This window comes from Candida oxycetoniae, assembly GCF_023343755.2.
Source record: "Candida oxycetoniae strain CBS 10844 chromosome Unknown scaffold5, whole genome shotgun sequence".
In the NCBI taxonomy this organism is placed as follows: domain Eukaryota; kingdom Fungi; phylum Ascomycota; class Pichiomycetes; order Serinales; family Debaryomycetaceae; genus Lodderomyces; species Lodderomyces oxycetoniae.
In genome coordinates this window covers 360,913-379,128 of record NW_026055366.1, presented here as the reverse complement: position 1 = coordinate 379,128, position 18,216 = coordinate 360,913, and the positions used below count along the sequence as shown (strand labels likewise).

General features: G+C 36.8%; 8 protein-coding genes across 8 annotated transcripts; 4 read left to right on the top strand and 4 right to left on the bottom strand. All coding sequences in view use genetic code 12, as the record gives it.

Annotated features, from left to right (window-relative positions):
- Window positions 1–61: 61 nt before the first annotated feature.
- On the bottom strand, window positions 62–2,011 carry KGF56_000888 (uncharacterized protein; the record flags this gene model as incomplete). Its single annotated transcript, XM_049326843.1, has 1 exon — window positions 62–2,011. The coding sequence occupies one exon, from the start codon at window positions 2,009–2,011 to the stop codon at window positions 62–64; it is 1,950 nt and encodes a 649-aa protein (XP_049182152.1).
- Window positions 2,012–2,325: 314 nt separating this feature from the next.
- Window positions 2,326–3,015, top strand: KGF56_000887 (mitochondrial 54S ribosomal protein mL67; the record flags this gene model as incomplete). The annotated part of the gene is made up of 1 exon (XM_049326842.1): window positions 2,326–3,015. The coding sequence occupies one exon, from the start codon at window positions 2,326–2,328 to the stop codon at window positions 3,013–3,015; it is 690 nt and encodes a 229-aa protein (XP_049182151.1).
- Window positions 3,016–3,112: 97 nt separating this feature from the next.
- Window positions 3,113–5,176, bottom strand: KGF56_000886 (uncharacterized protein; the record flags this gene model as incomplete). Its single annotated transcript, XM_049326841.1, has 1 exon — window positions 3,113–5,176. One exon carries the CDS (start codon window positions 5,174–5,176, stop codon window positions 3,113–3,115), a length of 2,064 nt encoding a protein of 687 aa, XP_049182150.1.
- A 1,298-nt stretch (window positions 5,177–6,474) lies between these two features.
- On the top strand, window positions 6,475–7,305 carry KGF56_000885 (uncharacterized protein; the record flags this gene model as incomplete). Its single annotated transcript, XM_049326840.1, has 1 exon — window positions 6,475–7,305. The coding sequence occupies one exon, from the start codon at window positions 6,475–6,477 to the stop codon at window positions 7,303–7,305; it is 831 nt and encodes a 276-aa protein (XP_049182149.1).
- Window positions 7,306–7,375: 70 nt separating this feature from the next.
- ARO4 (3-deoxy-7-phosphoheptulonate synthase) lies at window positions 7,376–8,479 on the bottom strand (the record flags this gene model as incomplete). Its single annotated transcript, XM_049326839.1, has 1 exon — window positions 7,376–8,479. One exon carries the CDS (start codon window positions 8,477–8,479, stop codon window positions 7,376–7,378), a length of 1,104 nt encoding a protein of 367 aa, XP_049182148.1.
- Window positions 8,480–9,625: 1,146 nt separating this feature from the next.
- KGF56_000883 (amino acid transporter) lies at window positions 9,626–10,903 on the top strand (the record flags this gene model as incomplete). The annotated part of the gene is made up of 1 exon (XM_049326838.1): window positions 9,626–10,903. One exon carries the CDS (start codon window positions 9,626–9,628, stop codon window positions 10,901–10,903), a length of 1,278 nt encoding a protein of 425 aa, XP_049182147.1.
- Window positions 10,904–11,038: 135 nt separating this feature from the next.
- On the top strand, window positions 11,039–12,214 carry KGF56_000882 (uncharacterized protein; the record flags this gene model as incomplete). Its single annotated transcript, XM_049326837.1, has 1 exon — window positions 11,039–12,214. One exon carries the CDS (start codon window positions 11,039–11,041, stop codon window positions 12,212–12,214), a length of 1,176 nt encoding a protein of 391 aa, XP_049182146.1.
- Window positions 12,215–15,486: 3,272 nt separating this feature from the next.
- Window positions 15,487–16,869, bottom strand: BRG1 (GATA-type transcription factor BRG1; the record flags this gene model as incomplete). Its single annotated transcript, XM_049326836.1, has 1 exon — window positions 15,487–16,869. The coding sequence occupies one exon, from the start codon at window positions 16,867–16,869 to the stop codon at window positions 15,487–15,489; it is 1,383 nt and encodes a 460-aa protein (XP_049182145.1).
- Window positions 16,870–18,216: the final 1,347 nt, after the last annotated feature.

The following is an 18,216-nucleotide window of genomic DNA, read 5'->3' as shown; positions in this document are numbered from 1 at the left end:
CTATTCTGTGTAACAGTTTGGCTACATTTTTGTTTTCTTCTTCTTCTTCTTTTTTTTTTTTCTATGCTTGTTTATAGTTGTCGCCTTCTAGAAGCAGTTCTTCATCATAAAACTCCAGAGACCCACTAGGCCCCAATGCATCATCTTCCTTTGTAAACCTTCTTATCCCTATAAAGATGCCTGTAAACAAGCACGATATGGCAAAGACCTTGTCGAACCATGTATCAATAAACATTACTTCCTTGATAGAGGATCGTGCGTTTGTAGATGAGCTTCCTGAAAGCGATAACATTTTAGATATCTGGTTGGATAGGTTTTCTGGTAAATTTGTGCGTATTAATAAAGCAGTTGCCAAAACATAGACACCTAGTAGTTCTGCAACCAACAAATACTTCAACCAGGTTTTGGCTACTTGTGACTCATTCATGTTCAAGGGTAGTAGTTGGCTAAACGATTTGAGTGTGGTCAAAACGTTTGTAAATGAGCAGCAAAACAAACTTCCTGATAAAATGAAACTTAGCTGGTTGACCAATTGCAACTCTGAAATGGGGATGTTTCCAAATATTGTGAGTATTATTTTCGATATAGATATTGCCAATGCGTCTTTTGACGACGGCGCTTCTTGTTTGGAATCAATAACTTCTGAGTGTACTCCGTCATCATATATGGGCGGCCCATAAATGTACAGTAACGGTAGTTTGACAAAAAAGACATTGAAGATTCTGTAAATACAATAAAACGCTAAAACAATGTTTCCCCAGTACATTAAGTTGTCCAATAAAAGTTTCTTATGCATATTCTTGTGTGCCTGCTTGGTAAATTTGTTCACAGTGATTAACACATCACTATATAGTGATTTTTTCAAGCTGTACAAAGACTTAATCTCCTTTTCTAATTCTTGTTCCTCGGAATACCCATGCATAGGCAAATTGGCAAAGGATTGCACTTTGTGAATAAGCGAGCCCAATTTCTTTTTCGTCAGAGATTTATCAATCAAAACGTTTTCAGTTGAACTCGCCGAATTGGGGAGATTGTATATGGTACCTCCAGAAGCACTCTGTAACTTCTCAAGTTCTCTTTTGCGTTTAGATATCAAAATGGTTGTGTTGTTGAAGTTTTGAATTGTCAGGTTGATATCATGCACCCCGATTTCTGGCGAAGAGTTTGTTGTTGTTGTCGCCCTTGTTGAAGTTAAAGTTGTTAATATAGTTTGTAATGCTCCGGGTCTAAGTTTACTTAAAAGACCCTTGTAAGAAAATACGCGTTGAGGAGTTGAAATCGAACCTACCCCAGACAACACTGCTAAAATAGTTATTCCCACAATTGAGACCTCATTGATTTTCCTTTCGATCAAGTTCCTAGTATTTGTGGTTGAATTATTGGATCGCGGATAGAAATCTTGAGTCAAATCGCCACATTTATGCAAGACCAAAAACCATGCAGCGTATACGCAAAAAGTGGCAAAGACCCTAACACTATTTGATTTCACAGGTAGTACATCGTTATTTATTAACAAGCTTATACTGCAAAATGGCAATATTAACGCCAACAAAATCATCAATATATCAATTGTCAACTTGAATAAACTTGCTCTTGTGTTCACAGTGAAATAGTCTCCCAATTCACACATCATTAGTATAATCAAGCCAACACTAAACGAAACTGTTGTGCTAAAGAGGACTCCTGTTACCAAGTCTCTCGAGCGCTCCAAATCACTACCAATTCTTGACTTATTAATCTCTCTTGCCAAGCGACGACTACCACCACCACCACCACCACCACCTGCTCCTCCTCCTGCTTCCGCTTCATCATCCAAAACGTTCACTTCAATCAATTGCAACTGGTATGGTTTCAGTAAGTTTATGTCGATGTACTCATTTATCTGGCTTATAGGTACATTTAAAGAAGTTGAATATCGCTGTAGAAGATTCCTATTGTAAACGAACGAGTATATCCATATTGTCGCAAGCACAAGAATAAAGATGTATAATAGAATGCTTGAAAATGACATCTACGTCAACCAATCACCAAAACAACAACTACTAATATACAAACTTAGTAGTTGTTAATGGCGATGCTCAGTTCAATCGAGTTACCAACTTAACAGAGCTAGACCTTTCTATTAAAAGCTACCAATTGTATGAAAAAATAAGTGAAGGGTGAAATTTTTTTTTTATTTTTTTTTTTTTCATCATGGATGAATGAATCAAGAGTTGAAGAGTGAAAGGAAAGAAGGAAAAGGCTCAAAAGAAAGAAGGTTAAGGCTCAAGAAGCGATAGTTGTTATTAAATTTGGCAAGTGTGATATAGGTTTACATTATTTGAGATGCGGTTAAGATCCGAAAAGAAGATGAGGAGATTCCTCGTTGAGCAGTTGAAAGCTCGTAAACAAGATGGTGCTAGAATTGCTCAAGGGAATAAGCTTAAAAGTGAGTCTTATTTACAGGAACTAGGATTAGCTCCACAATTGTTTATATTTAAGAATTTATTCAGTGGCCAGATTTTATATTCGCAGGTTCCTGCTTATCACCAGGACCAAATAGATGCTCAGTTCTACAATCCAAATTGGCAAGATCGAAAACCATCAAGAAGACAGGATTTATGGAAAATAATGTGTGTTGCCAACTTCAATAATTACGAATACTCGAAAGCGGCATATCAAGCCTTGCTAGATTTGAAGAGTTTGAGGAAAAAACGTAAGGAAGCAAACAATATGAGAAAAAAAAACGATGATGGAAATATTTGGTATTCAGGACAATACCGGCCAACATACTCGCAAGAAGCCGTTGCCGACTTGGCTCATGTGATTGACGAATTTGAACTAGATGGTACCAAATTGTTTTGGGAAAACGAATGGAGAAAGGGCGATGAAAAGTTTTGGAATTTAGCTTACGTAGAGCATGATAAGTTACCGGTATACCCTCCACAACACCAGTCGGTGTTATTGGATGTCATGAGAGCCAAAGCAATGGAAGAGTTCAGTCGACAGAGGGAGCTACTTAAGCAGCAAAACTAGAATGAAAATAAACAAATAGGTGACAATTTTAATTTAAACAAAGTCCCTTGAAATGTGGGTTACACAGGGGCTTGAAGTATAAGTACATATGTATATATTATAATTTCAACTTTACTTCTTCATTAATTGTTTTCAATAGATTGAGCATTGCAAGGCTATCAGTGCAATCAAACCCCAACAACTTTATACTTAAATTGTCCAAAGTTGAAATTAATTTATTGACATGCTCATCCAATTTTCTATACCCTTGCAAACAACGTAAAGTTTTGTTTCCCCTAATGTATTTCAATAGATTTACAGCCTGCTGCAAGAATCCCTGAAATTCAACTACTTTGAGCTTTACTTCATTTGTACCAGACTCAATGAAGTAGCTCAAACACGTTATACTGTACCTGATTATATTGAATAGTTGCAAATACCAAAAACCTGATGCTGCAATTGCCAATTTAGTGTTTGGTTTTTTCTCCAGTCCTACTGATTTGTCTGAGGCCGATATCAACAAAGTAAAGGAATAAAAAGTAAACTGTGAAGGAAATTGGAAACTTTTCGTAGTTGATATCTGATCTATTTCTGCTTGTAAGTAGTAGCTTTGAATATTAGCAAATGGAATGAGATCCTGTAAAAATGGTTCCGACACAAATTTGAGACTGATATCCTTGGTAATTGCACCAACCCAGACTCCTAAATCACTAGAGATCTGAGTCAATTTTTCTCTTGAATTCTTCAAAATGGAGTCGACTAATGAATCTTGATACCTTCCAAGTGCTAAATACAGATTTACCAACGACAAGTTTTCATCTTCAAAAAGCGGCTTAACTATTGATTTCTTATCAAAATACGAATATTTTGGAAACTGTGAAGGTTTTTTCATCAACAAACTAAGCTCTTTATCTAAATTGTGAATCGACCAAAATATCCTCTCCACTATAATATCGTTATCATCGTCGTTTATTTTTTTAAACAATTCAAACTTAAGCACTGCCCTATTGAGCATTCCAACCAAATTCCAAGTTAAATCCATGTTCAATGATGTAACAGCACACAAACAAAGTAGCAACAAAAGGTGCAAATCATCTGGGTTGAAAGTGGTAAATGATAAGTCAAGCACATCAATAACACTTTCAACACTTTTGGTCTTGAAATATAGCATAAAGTCTTCAGACAGGCATTTTATGTCATGCAAGATGCACCCAATACTTAAAAGAAGGTAAATATCCAAATTGACAATTGAATCTTTGCTAAAATCGATATTGTCTAGACTTTTCATAAACTCCACCTTATTAATGAATGGATATTTTTGCCCAAAATTTTCAAAATAATTCATAGCAAAAACCATGGGCAAATTCGCATCAGGCATTCGTTTAATGGTAATGAATTCCTCTTTCAAGTTTGAAATAATGGGCCCTTTAATACTTTTGAAATTGATCTTGTCAACAATGCTATCCTTTTCCACTTCTCGAGCACGCCTGGCGCTCGAAGCTAATGCAGCAGTGGGGACTTTTTTCCTCTTCAGCATTTCTCGCTTTTTCATTTGCTCGTCACTTGTCTCTACAAGTAACGAGGAAACAGACATTGGTTTCCAGTTAATAGAGTTTTCCCCGGGATAGTTGGCGGTTGTGTTGGAGGTTGGCGTCACAATATGCGTGACAACAGGAGCATGAACATCTGCAGTAGCAGCAACAGTAGTAGTAGCTGCAGTGACTGGAGCGACAACAGTGGCAACATTAGTAGTAGTAGTAGTAGTAGTAGCAGCAGCAGTGACAGGCCCATCATCGGTCTTTCTTCTCTTTTTACTCCTATCCACGTATTCGCACACCGACCTCGTCCTTTCACAGTGAGAACATTTTGGATACGTTCTTGTGCATTTTTTCTTGAGTCTGTAGCACCGATTACAATTGCTAGGATGGTGACTTGTTGTGCTTTCGACTACTTCCAGAGTAGCAGCTTTTTCCCCAACTACAATGTGTGTGGGACGTGCGGGAAGTATCTTGCGGGGCTGCTGTTCCTCGTGGGGTATTGAGTTTTGAGAGACTTTTGGAACATCTTTTTTGGCAAGTAGTGGTGTTCGAAGATTTGATTGATTCAGCTGCACTTTAGTAGTAAGACGAAATTTGCTGGCAATAGTACCGTTGCCCATCAGCTTATTATAGCAAAAATCCATTTTTTGAGCAATCTAACAGCTATGAAGCACCTTGAAAAGAAGTTTGTCTACAAATTATTCAAGATAAACTAATGGGGGTCTCTATTTAACCCTCCATTAAGCGGGAAAATTTTTTTTCGCTAGTTAACGGGAAAAGAGTCGAAAAAAGAAACGGCATAGTTAAATTGCGGCGGCTTTAAAATTGTGGCGGTCATTACTCATTTCATTTTAATGCGCAAAATATTTTGTCATCATGAGAAGTCGCCTGATTACGTGCAATTGGTGGGCCCCAGGAAAAAGAAAAGCCGATATACCACAGTGGTGGTGGTGGTGTTGGTGGGGGGGGGGAGGGGTTTTCTCTAATAATGCTCATGGGGTTTTGGTTACATACATATTGCACAAACCTTCTCATATAAGTGTGTGTACGACACTATCGAGCGGAGCGAGATAGTGGAGCAATCAAACCCGTGTGTACTGGTGTAGCTAGAATGAAGTATAAGGATTTTGTTTTTAACTACTGCCGCTAAAATCCGACCGTCGGTGATTTCTCTCTCGTGCTATGGGAAAAAAACTTTCTCAAAAGAAAAAAGAAATCGGAAAAGATTTTTTAAACGGCTTCACCAGCGAGCAGAGCGAGCTAGTGCAGCAGAAAACTGGAGACTAAAGACTACTAAAGTGACACTAATGAGCAGAAGATTAGTGGTACTGAAGGTGGCGCTGTCTTCAAGAGGATCCGAAAACGTCACCAGCGAGCAGAGCGAGCAGAGCGAGCTAGCGCTGCAACAGACTAGAGATTAGAGATTAGAGACCACTAAAGTGACCCTAACGAGCAGAAGATTAGTGGTACTGAAGGTAGCGCCGTCTTCTGCTCAAAAAAAGAGTAGTAGAATTGAGGAGTCGTATAGTAATAGAGCGGTGGAGGAGAAAGCTAGTGGCAAAGGTTCTCTGGCTCTATTTTGTTCTCCTCTCCTCTGCTCTCCTCTGCTCTCCTCTGCTCTGCTCTCCTCTCCTGTTCATTTTTCTCTCCTGTTCTGCCACTAGAGACTCACTAAAGATGGATTTTGTCTCCAGCTCGCAAAGAGAAAAGAGAAAAGAGTAAATAATAGAAACCACTTCCCACCATCTCTTGTTATATTAAAAATGTATTCTAAAACACACGGGAGGATGAAACAAGCAGAGTGCCTAGTGTCGGTGGCGGTCAGTGCTGCTAAGCAGTGTTGCTAGGCACTGGTGCTCCACTATCTCGCTCTGCTCGATAGTCCAGAAAAGAGAAAAAATTGAACTCAAATTAGATAAGATCCCTTGCTTTATAGCTTTTAATGGACAAGCCTAACCATTTGGTGATTGTACCGTGTCACGCAATTTGGAAAGGAAGGCAAAAACTAGACCAAAATGAATGGTACTTGGCCGAGTTCCAGCTAGAAGGGAATGACCATTTATGTTTTATTGACCATATTCAACAAGCAGTTCATCAGATCAAACGCGATACAAGGGCCCACTTGATCATCAGTGGTGGCGAGACAAAAAAAGTTGCCGGACCCATAGCTGAAGCGACATCGTATTATCAACTATTACAAGAAATAGTCAACAATGATCAACAAATTTTAGCAAAAGTCGACATCGAGGTTTTTGCCAGGGATTCTTTTGAAAATGTGCTATTTTCACTATGTCGTTTTTATGAACTATTCCAAATATATCCTGACAAGATAACAATTATTGGGTTTGAGTTCAAAAGAAACAGATTTGTGCACCTTCATTTAATGAAAGCATTGGGTGTTGCTCAGAATGATATCGAGTTTATCGGAAACGAACCGAAACCACAGGGTACTGCGAAAAAAATTGCATCGTATTTGCAAGACTTAGAGGCAAGTGAACAAAAACATGCGTGGCAATTGTTTGTCAAGGATTGGTACGGTATAGGGCAAACTTTGCGAGATAAAAAGAGGAAAAGAAATCCTTTTAATCGGCGTCATAACTATATCTCGACGAACCCCTTGATTGCTGAGTTCCTCAAGGAAATTAGCGACGATTACAATTCAACAAAGACAAATGAAGAGATACTGTCACTCCTAAAGGAAGCACCTTGGGGAATCAAACCCGCTACCCAGACCTTCCAACCCCCGACTCTCAACCCCTACATAGAGGAATAAAATAAATATTTTTTTTCAACATATATATATGTATATATATATATTATCATCTTAAAATAACATTTTTTTCCTACAACTTTTTCTTCTTTAGCTCCCTTCTTTCTTGCACTGCTTGACTCAATTTCGTCAACATGTCCACAGTAGTCTCCCAACCAACACAACCATCGGTAATGGAAACACCGTATTTTAATGACTCCTTATTTCCGCCCGTTGGGGGCATAGATTGTTTGCCTTCATTTATATGTGATTCAATCATTACTCCAATAATAGACTCCTCTCCATTCTTTATTTGCTCAACAACAGCATCCAATACTTTTGGTTGATTCCTGTAATCCTTTTGCGAGTTATCATGAGAACAATCAATCATTAATTTGATGTTTGGGTCAGTAGACTTACTGATGGCTTCTTTTGCAGCCTTCACCGATTCAGCATCGTAATTTGTAATTTTCTTACCTCCTCTCAATATAATGAAACAGGTATCATTTCCTCTAGTCGTGGTAATTGCAGCAGTACCATTTTTAGTAACACCCATAAAATGGTGTCCCTTAGAAGAGGCTTGCACGGCATCTAAGGCAACGGTTATTCCACCATCAGTACCGTTTTTGAAACCAATTGGGAATGACAACCCCGAAGCCAATTCTCTATGTAACTGAGATTCAGTAGTTCTTGCACCAATAGCACCAAAACTCAAAAAGTCGGAAAAATATTGCGGCGAAATAGTATCCAACATTTCCGAGCCAATTGGTAATCCATGGCTAGTTAAATCTGAGTATAACTGACGTGAAATCCTCAAGCCTCTATTTATATCAAAGGAATTATCGACATCTGGATCATTTATCAACCCTTTCCAACCAACAGTAGTTCTCGGTTTTTCCAAGTAAGCTCTCATAACAACACACAAATCATTTTTCAATTCATCGCTCAATTTCTTTAAGCGTTCGGCATAATCCAAAGCTGCTTTAGTATCGTGAATAGAACATGGACCAACAATTACTAAACATCTATCATCTCTCCCCTTAAGAATCTGCCCTGCTTCGAAACGCCCCCTTATTACAACTTCCAAAGACTTCGAAGAAGCCTTAATCTCGTGCTGTAAGAGGGCTGGCGGAATTAATGGATCGTACCCCAATATTCTTGTATCGTCGTATTCAGATGGAATAGGTGTATTGCTCATATTATACTATGAGTCTTTTCCCTTGTTTTCAAAAACTTTTCTTGGTCTTGTTTCAATGTCTTCTCCTAGAGACAATTCACTCTCCACTTTATCCCCCGACTAAAAGCGATAGAGTAACCGGTAACAATCAGTATAGCAAGGACTAATCAATATGTCTACCAATTTTTCAAGGTGAAAAAAAATGCTTCTTAAAGAAAAAAAAGAAAAAAAAAAATTTTAGAAAGTAGAATTACTCATCTTAGTTACTCCGAATTTGATGAGTTGTTGTTACTCATAATTTCTTTTTTCCTACTTGTGAGAAGATGTTATTATGCATACATATAATGAACAATAAACCGAAAGAAAAAAAAAATGTGGGTTGTGGCAGGAACACGAGGGAACAGCAAGAAACGAAACAATAATAAGAAGAAGTTGTTGAATGCTTTTATGACTCATCTCGCTCTGCTCGATAGTGGAGACAGGATGTCGCTACAAAGTGTCTCCCCGTTTGTTGCTTCAGTTAAGTTAATTATATATCTTACCGCTCTCACTAAAAATTTTTTAATCTACTCCATTTAAATGGTAAATCTGCGCTAAACATTCTTCCGCCAATCCGTCGTCAAGGCATAAAAAAAAAAAAGAACACTTCGACACTATCGAGCAGAGCGAGATAGTAGAGTACACTAGCTATCGACACTATCGAGCAGAGCGAGATAGTAGAGCACACTAGCTATCGACACTATCGAACAGAGCGAGATAGTGGAGCACACTAGCTACCAACACCAGCTAGACTTCCTAATTAGGCACTAGCTGCGACATATCTCGCTCTGCTCGATAGAGTTGTAACAAGATACAAAGTGCTGCACACTATCTCGCTCTCCTCAATAGTGTACACCAACTAGACTTCCTAATTAGGCAATATACACGAACGATATTTGAAAGAGGTAGCAAACTTGAAGCCATGAGGGGGATGAGAAACTTTAGTTGAAGGTGAGCACAGTGAGAGTGAGTGAAAGTGAGTGGAATGAGTTATCGCTCAATAGAGGGGGGGGGGGAAAAAAATTAGATACAATGGACGATATTAGTTTAATACTTCATCTCTCCTCTTCTCTTCTCTTTCTTCTCTTCTCTTCTCTTCTTTTAACGTTATCTGCTATTACTATTTCCATGAGAACTTACTTCTTCTCCCATGATTCACAAAAAGTGTTTATATCATTTTTCCTATTTGGATTATTGAACAATATCTTATATGTGATCATTTTATCAGCAGCGATAGACTTGGTTGGGTCATCAACACCAAAAGCCGTGGTGCTACTTGCAGATGTGGTTCCTTCCTTCACTTTCAAGCTAGTGGCCCCATTTTTCATCCATTTGATTCCATACAAGATAAGACTTTATTCTCTAATAGTACTATCGAGTGGCGGCATGCTATTAATATCATCGAGCCCGACAAATTTGAAATTCTTGAAAATAGTAGGCATCTTGTTGGCTTCCTTGTCATCTGGAATGGGTGAAGTGAGTTTTTTACAATTGACACATTATTACAAGGACGACGCCATTGGAGGTTTTTCAAGTGGAACAGGTGGAGCAGGTTTATTTGGAAGTTTCCTATTCATGTTGTTTACCAATATTATGGGAATTCCAGTTTGGATAGTATTGATATTTTTTGCAATCACACCATTGGGGTTTTTGATAACTTATCAGTTTCTCCTACCAAAACCTAGTCATGAATACCATGCGATTGGACTCAACGAAGAAGAAGAAGAAGAAGCAGAAGAAGAAGCAGAAGACATGGAAATTGAATTATCCGAAGGAGGAGGTAATAGTAGTAGCAGCAGTAGTAGTAGTAGCAATAAATTGACTGCACATATTACCAATACGGTGGAAAGAATAAAACCATTGGTATTACCTTTTATGTTACCATTGACAACTGTATACATTTCAGAGTACGTTATTAATCAGGGTATATCGCCAACGTTACTATTCCCGTTAGACAATTTACCAAGCTGGTTGTTTTCAAGTTATCGAGATATCTATGTTGTATACGGCTTTCTATACCAATTGGGTGTTTTCATTTCTAGATCTTCAGTCACCTTTGGTATAAGAATAAAGCGACTATACTTATTATCCATCTTACAAGCAGTAAATGTCTTCATTACCATTATCCAATCGATGTTTGATTTGCCCTTCACCAGCATTTGGCCATTACTAATGCTCATATTCTACGAGGGTCTTTTAGGAGGATCCTCCTATGTAAATACGTTCATGTCCGTTAGTGAACAGGTACCGAAATCGCAAAGAGAATTTAGTATGGGCTGTGTAAGTATCAGTGATGGCTTAGGTATCGTGTTGGCAGGGTGTATCAATTGGTGGTTGGAGACAACCTTGTGTAATTTACAGGTTCAAAGAGGTAGAGATTGGTGTTTGAAAGGCGATTCTTTGTAGTAAGGATAACAATAAGCTCTCATTAGATTCTATCATTAGATTTCCATTTGGCATTTTTTTCAATTTTTTCAATTTTTTTCTTCTTTTTTTCCGTTTCCCCAATTACCCTTTTTCTCTTTTGATCCTACAATAAACATGATTGCAAAGAATAAGGGGATTTGCTTCTGGCCCCGACTAGCTAAACAAGCTTTCCCCCGGTGTCAATTTCATGTTAGTACACATCTTTATGCCAGAGACTTTGCATTTGTTTTTGATATTGATGGTGTATTGATCAGAGGAAAGAAACCAATTTCTCAAGCGAAAGCAGCTTTGGAGCTTTTGAATAGGAAGAAGGTGCCATTTATATTAATGACAAATGGTGGAGGAGTGCTGGAAGCAGAGAAAGCAGCAGAGGTGGTAGAAATCACAAAATGTAGCTCTCAAATCTCTCCTTTGCAAGTAGTCCAAAGCCATACACCAATGAAAGCATTAGTGGGAAACAAAAACTTTCAGAGAGTGTTGGTTGTTGGAGGAGATGGCGATAATGCTAGGAAAGTTGCATATGACTACGCATTCAAAGATGTGGTTATGCCCATTGATATTGTGAATGCTAACAAATCGGTAGCTCCTCATTCAATGTACACAGCTCAAGATTTTCAGAAATATGCCAAAAAAGTCGATTTGACTAAACCAATTGATGCCATTTTAGTGTTTAATGATCCAAGAGATATGTCATCGGATACTCAGGTTATTCAAGATCTATTGAATTCTGAAAACGGAATATGTGGTACTAAAAGAAACTTGAAAACAATAAAGGATCCAACAAAGCCGTCAATTCCAATATTGTTCAGTAATAATGACTATATCTATGCTAATGACTATCCATTACCTAGATTTGGTCAAGGCGCATTCAGACTTGCAACGGAGGCACTATATAGTACTACAAATAAATTATCGTCAACACAAAGGTTACAGTCTGTCATCTTGGGTAAACCTTTTAAAGTACAATACGATTTCGCTCACCACGTTTTAATTGATTGGAGAGAAAAATTAGAGACAGAGGATTTTGGAGCTGATCAGATATTACCGATGTTGGGAGAAGCACCAAAAACCACCCCTTTCAAAAAGATATATATGGTTGGCGATAACCCTGCCTCTGATATCAAAGGAGCAAATGATCATGGATGGGAATCGATATTGGTAAGAACTGGTGTATTTAAAGATGAGGATTGGGCTAATGATATTATTGCAAAGCCAACGGCTGGTGTTTTCGATAATGTCGAGGATGCAGTAAATGCAGTTTTAAGGTCCAATGGTGTTGAAATAGACTAAAAAGGTGTAATGTTATAGCAAGTAGAGGCTTTATAGACAAGATTAAAAAGGAAATTGGAAAGTGTACATATCTGTTTGTTTTTTTTCAAAAAAAAAAAAAAAAAAAAAAAACTTTGAAATGATTTACGTTTATTCATATCTTAATCACTTCTACAGGTTCTTAAACCACAGAGGAGGAAGGGGCGGGCCGGGGCGTATCAGCGGGCTATCCACACGATTAGCTCAAAAAAGTTAATCAAGCATACACACTTAAAGTGTCAAGATTTTATATAAAGAGATAAACGAATGATCAATGTGAAACGACTAAACTTTATTAAAGATGTTTCGTAACAAAAGATGCAAGATTCAAGTGGAAGAGAGAAAAATATTAGCTAGCAATGCTACCAAGTGAACAAAAAGTATTTAGGAACATTAGACTGGGAAAGAGTAATAATAAGGGGTTTGGTCGAGCATGTTGAAGTTTTACGTATAAGACGCAGTTGCTAGGATGAGAGCTGTTGTTGCAAGTGCGAGCCACGGATTTTCCCACAATGCATCATTTGAATGCGATGAAATTAAGGCTATGATGTTGATAACGAAAATCATTTCCTTGTTTTTGCTCTCTCCTCTGATAGTAGTTGTTCGTCTAAACACTTTGCCGGTAACAGACCTCTCCTCCTTGCCTAAGAAGAAAGTCAAGTTGAAAAATGAAAATTTTCTTGGGAAGAATCGTACCTTTTGCCTGCTTTTTTTCACTCAACTCTACCCTTCATGCGCTAGCAAACTTTTCAAAACTGACTGCGTCAATGCAAAAAGAGAAAAGACTTGATGAAATCGTACACAAAGATCTCTTTGTTCCCTGTTTTGTTGTAACTTTGGGGTATATTTTTTTTTCACCAACTGCTTCAATTGGTGAGGGTTGTAAACTGAGTCCCTTGTCTGGCTAAACGCTTTGCCTGAAGATCTACCAAGTATTCAAAGTAAGACAGAGTTAGAGGAGGAGGACTTCAACGGATTTATGAAATGTATTCACAAATCCGTTCATTGTTGATCAAAAAAGAGTGGGAAAAAAAAAATATGACCAGCCTATTTCTTTAAAGAGGAATAATCTGATTAAGCGGTGTTAGATATCTAGCTAATCATACCCTACTGAATAACTAATATATCTTCCACCTTTTCATAACCTTGTTTTTTAAGACAAAAGGATAAATTTATTCCTCCAGTACAAATCTTTTTGAGACATGAAAATCAAATATTATATCCGAAAATATAAGAGAAAAAAAAAAAAAAAAAAAACATGAAAATGAAATATTGAGTTACAGATCTTAAATCTGATTTAAGAAAGACACATACTCTTGTAAGTGCATGTACACGTATCTTCCAGGAAGTGGAGAACTAGCATAGTCGATTTGTGTTTGACAGTTAGTGGTGGTGGTTTACTTTACTCTGCATATTTTTCAATCTTTACAGAAACAATCTTGAGATTTAAAATAGGTTGTTAGCGGGAGATAAGAGATAAAATACAACTGAGGTTTACACGTATCGCACAAAGGGCAGTAGCAAAACAGAGTATCTCCTGACTTACATGATCAATTTATAAGGTCTTTCATGTGCAGTGTGAAAGAGTTAGTTAGAATCTAGTCAAGAAATAAAAATGAATATAAGGTGATGGCGCGCACGCACATAGAACTAAATCATTTACAGATTCTAAAGTTGTTTTTTTGGAATAATTTGAATAGGACTCGATTGGTTTGGAAAATTTAACTCTAGGTGATATTAGATGAACAGTAAAAAAAGATCGACAAAACTAAGGCGATATCATTTTTACTGCCAGACTCACAAGAGTTTCAAAAATCAACCATCTACTCTTTATGTAGGTTCTTGCCCTAACTGTGAAGAACGATAAATTTTAGATTATAGATTATAAATAGAGGGTATGAAAAGAGGTAGCTCAAGTTTTTTATTTAAAAAAAAAAAAAAAGAAAAGAAAACCTGTCAACTTCCATTTAGTCGAAGTTTTAGATGACTTTTGTTAGTTATGAACCCTTTTTTTTGACTAAGTAATAATAAGTGAGTACTCCCCGCCTGTTGAACTAATACACATTGCAAGAGGAGTCATTCAAAATTCGTGGGGTTTTTTTTAAAAAGAAAAGGAAGACAGAAGGGGAGAGGAGGAAAATCTGGCAGATATCCAGCAACAAAATACACGTCTCACTACAGCCCCACCCCTACCAACTAGGTAAAAGGAAAAATGAATATCCTAAGCATATGGAGTAAAGCTACCTTTTACTCAAAGGGTTCAACAGACGAAGGATAAGAGGGAACAGAGTGAGAATATACAACACACATTAAGTTCTCTTGCACCCATTAGTTCTCTCCTAATATATCACAAAGCACTATATATAGTGACAAAAAAAAATAATACAAACTAGATATTTTCTATCAATTGTGACGACGGATATTTTTCTTTTTATTTTTTTTTTTTTGGGAGCAAAAGAACACGTAATGTGATGGTTGGCACTCTGGTGCTGATTTGTAGGTGATCACTTCATAATTGGTTAGTTTTGTATTATTTTTTTCAGTAAGGAGAAACCCTTAACTAGGACAATGCAAAGATATCCACCAATAGTAACTGTAGGATCCCATATAAATTCTGCACCTAAAGTTTCCAATATTTATATGTCTTTCATACTTTTACGCAATCCTCTTAAGCCTTGCGTATTCGAGCGCTCTGCATGCTATCTTGGTTGAATACGCTACTGGGACCCCAAAAAAAAAAAAGGACATGAGCGCCAGTTTACACATCAATGCATCCGTCAGTTTTAAGTTTTCAGCTGTTTTTCTTGTGTGTGTGTGTATATGGTCTTTTTTCTCTTTGTATTTGTTTCCGTGCGCAGATCCCGATCTAGATCTTAGAGCAAAGAATGGAAAAAGAAAGATAAGCAAACGTATATGTGTATATACATACGTGGGTTCTAGGAAATGCTTAGTGGTGAGTAACTAAATAAGAAACAAAGGGAAGATCATGGTCAAGAAAGACCATAGTCTTAAGGTTCAACCAATCATTTTTTTTTTTTAGTACGTTTATTTTTACTTTGAAACAAAGTGGAAAATAAACTTTTCCATGAAGAAGAGAGCTTAAGAAATCGAGCAAAATGCATAAATTTATTTATTTAAGGTTATAATTATAAACACCCGGTAGTAAAGTGTTAAATAGTAAGGTGTTAAATAGCATAGTTCATATTCTAGTTATGAGAAAAAAAAAGTAATGAATCACTTGTGTAAAGATAATTCTAATGGCGAATTAAAGGTATTGAGGGTATTACTATATGATTGGCATTGTAATTTATTGGTGGAATGATTGGAGGCGGCAAAGAAATTCCCTGGTTCTTGTTTGCTTCAATGACAGTTGGATGTTGATGTAGTGGTTGTGATGATTGCGGGGGTGCAACAACTGTGATAAACCCGTTGTTATTGTTGTTGTTGTTGTTGATCTGATGGCTCTGAGGCGGCACCGAGAAGGAAGGTAAATGGTGTGGCTGGACACAAGTAGATTGACTTAAAGGTAAATTGAATCCTGTTGGTACTGCATTAACTTGAGTGCCCGCACCCATATGAATCATACCACTTGCATTCATAATATTTGTTTGCAGATTCTCATTCATCATATGTTTCTTGATACTTATTCTTCTTCCATTTTTGCCCTTTGTAACTCTATTATTCAACACTTCTTCTGCTGCTAAAGCAGCACCCTTCTTCTTCACCAATTTAGCATGGAACAACCCACATGCATTGCATAATGTCCTTACGCCCTTTGGCCCTCTTCTCCACTCTGGAGTTTCTGTTGTGCCGCATCTATGACATCTATTTGCAGATGATTTATTAATAATTTCAGGGGTAGGATACTTTGGTTGTCCTGGTAGATTATTGTTGATGTACAATTGGTCCTGTTGGAAGTAGACTGTTTGGGGCATATATTGGGCAACTTGTTGTTGTTGTTGTTGTTGTTGTTGAGCAGAATGATGTTCATATTGAATAGAAGGGCTAGATGATGCTGATGAAAAAAAAGAATTTCTATTTTTGGACAACAGACTCGGACTCGCTAGCTGCTGTGGTTGCTGTTGCTGTGGTTGTTGTTGTTGTTGCTGCTGTTGTTGTTGCTGTTGTTGTTGTTGTTGTTGTTGCTGCTGTTGTTGTTGTTGTTGTTGTTGTTGCTGTTGCTTCTGCTGTTGTAGTTGTTGTTGGTAATGATGAGGTTGGTTGGGGAGTTGTGTATTTGTGATTATTGGCAACGGTAATTGGTTAGGTTGAGTTGAAAAGTTAGATTTTTCTTGATGTGATAACATAGGGGAGGATAATTTCGGTATATTTAGTATATTGATGTTATTGCCATTGCTGGTGAATGTATAATTAGAAGGTGTTCTTGATGTGTAATTAGAAGGTGTCAATGGTTTGAAGGGAGAGTACTTGAGTGGATGCATACTGGTATGGTCTTTGACAATACTTGGTAAATGTTTAACTTGATCTTCTTTTTGCAAGGCATTGAATTTTGGCGATATAATCAGCGAGTTATTTAGTGAAAACGGGGAGTATTTCTCGGTTGTAGTTTTATGAGTTAATTCACTAATAGATGGTAACCTAATTGGAACTACCAGAGAAGTGGTTGTGGTCGACATTGCTAATTCTTTACTTCTATGTAAAAATATGGTATATGGTGAATTGCAGGTATATTGAAGAATATGGACTTGAGCTGTGATATTTATATACTTTGCAGAAATAATTTTTCTCAGTGGTTCACTAGACACATGAGATAGATGAAGAATTCAACTTAATGATGGCCAAATATACAAAAAACTATAATATATAATACATAGTACATTGGCATGAACTACAAAAGAAGTCTATCTTATTCACCATGGTTATAATTTCAGTTTCATATTCATTTCGCAGTTAAAATTAAAAAACTGAAATATGATTTTTTCTTTTTTTTTTTTTTTATTATTTTTTATTTTTGTATATCTAAAGCACAGCGGTCTTTTATGGATGTTGCTTTGTGTCATTTAATAATGTTTTTCTATTTCTTTTTTTTCACGACACGACACTGACTTGGCGCCAATCTCTCTGCAAGAATAATTTTAAACTTTTTATAATTCACGGTGGATAAAAAGAAGATCATTAAGCACCAAGACAATGAACACAAGGTAAAGGGTAGGGAGAAAATAATAATAATAATAAAAATAAAATAAAATAAAAAAATAAAAAAAGCATTGGGTAAACTGGTACATCACCATTGAAATATAATCCCAAATTGGTGAGTTTTCTTTTGGTTTTCTTTTGTAAAGTAATTGTTAACCCAGGGAAATAATAGAACTTTAAATCAGCTTGTAACTGGGTATTAGTTATAAAGGTGAGTTATAATTTTTATTCCATTCTTTCTATTTCAAAATCAGATCATGGCAAGTCCCTCTCTCCCACGGTTCAAATGATTTGCAGAAACAAATAGGCTTTTCTTTGAAATTAGGGTGGAAAAGAGTGAGCAAAAGAAAAAAAAATATATATATACATTTACTACAAATACTGATTACTTCTTACTCAACCCCAATATTACCCTATAGGTATTTGCCTTGAAATTTCCCGCCCCTCGCCCCATTCAGGTTCACAGGTATTTTCTTTACTACTTCGTATCTTTTCTAATTTTTGGTACTACTTAGTATCTTTTCTAATTTTCGGTACTACTTAGTATCTTTCTAATTTTCGGTACTACTTAGTATCTTTCTAATTTTCGGTACTACTTAGTATCTTTCTAATTTTCGGTACTACTTAGTATCTTTCTAATTTTCTTCAGAGATATGTCCCTTTCTAATTTTCTTTATCGCTGTATACTATCTTTTTTTTTAAATTTCTCTTACACCTTGAAAGTTCTTAAACCCAAAATCTTAACTAGGGTGACCCCTAATTAAATCATCTGACAGCTATATCAATGTTACACTTTGTTTTACAATATTTCTCTGTGATTTCGTATC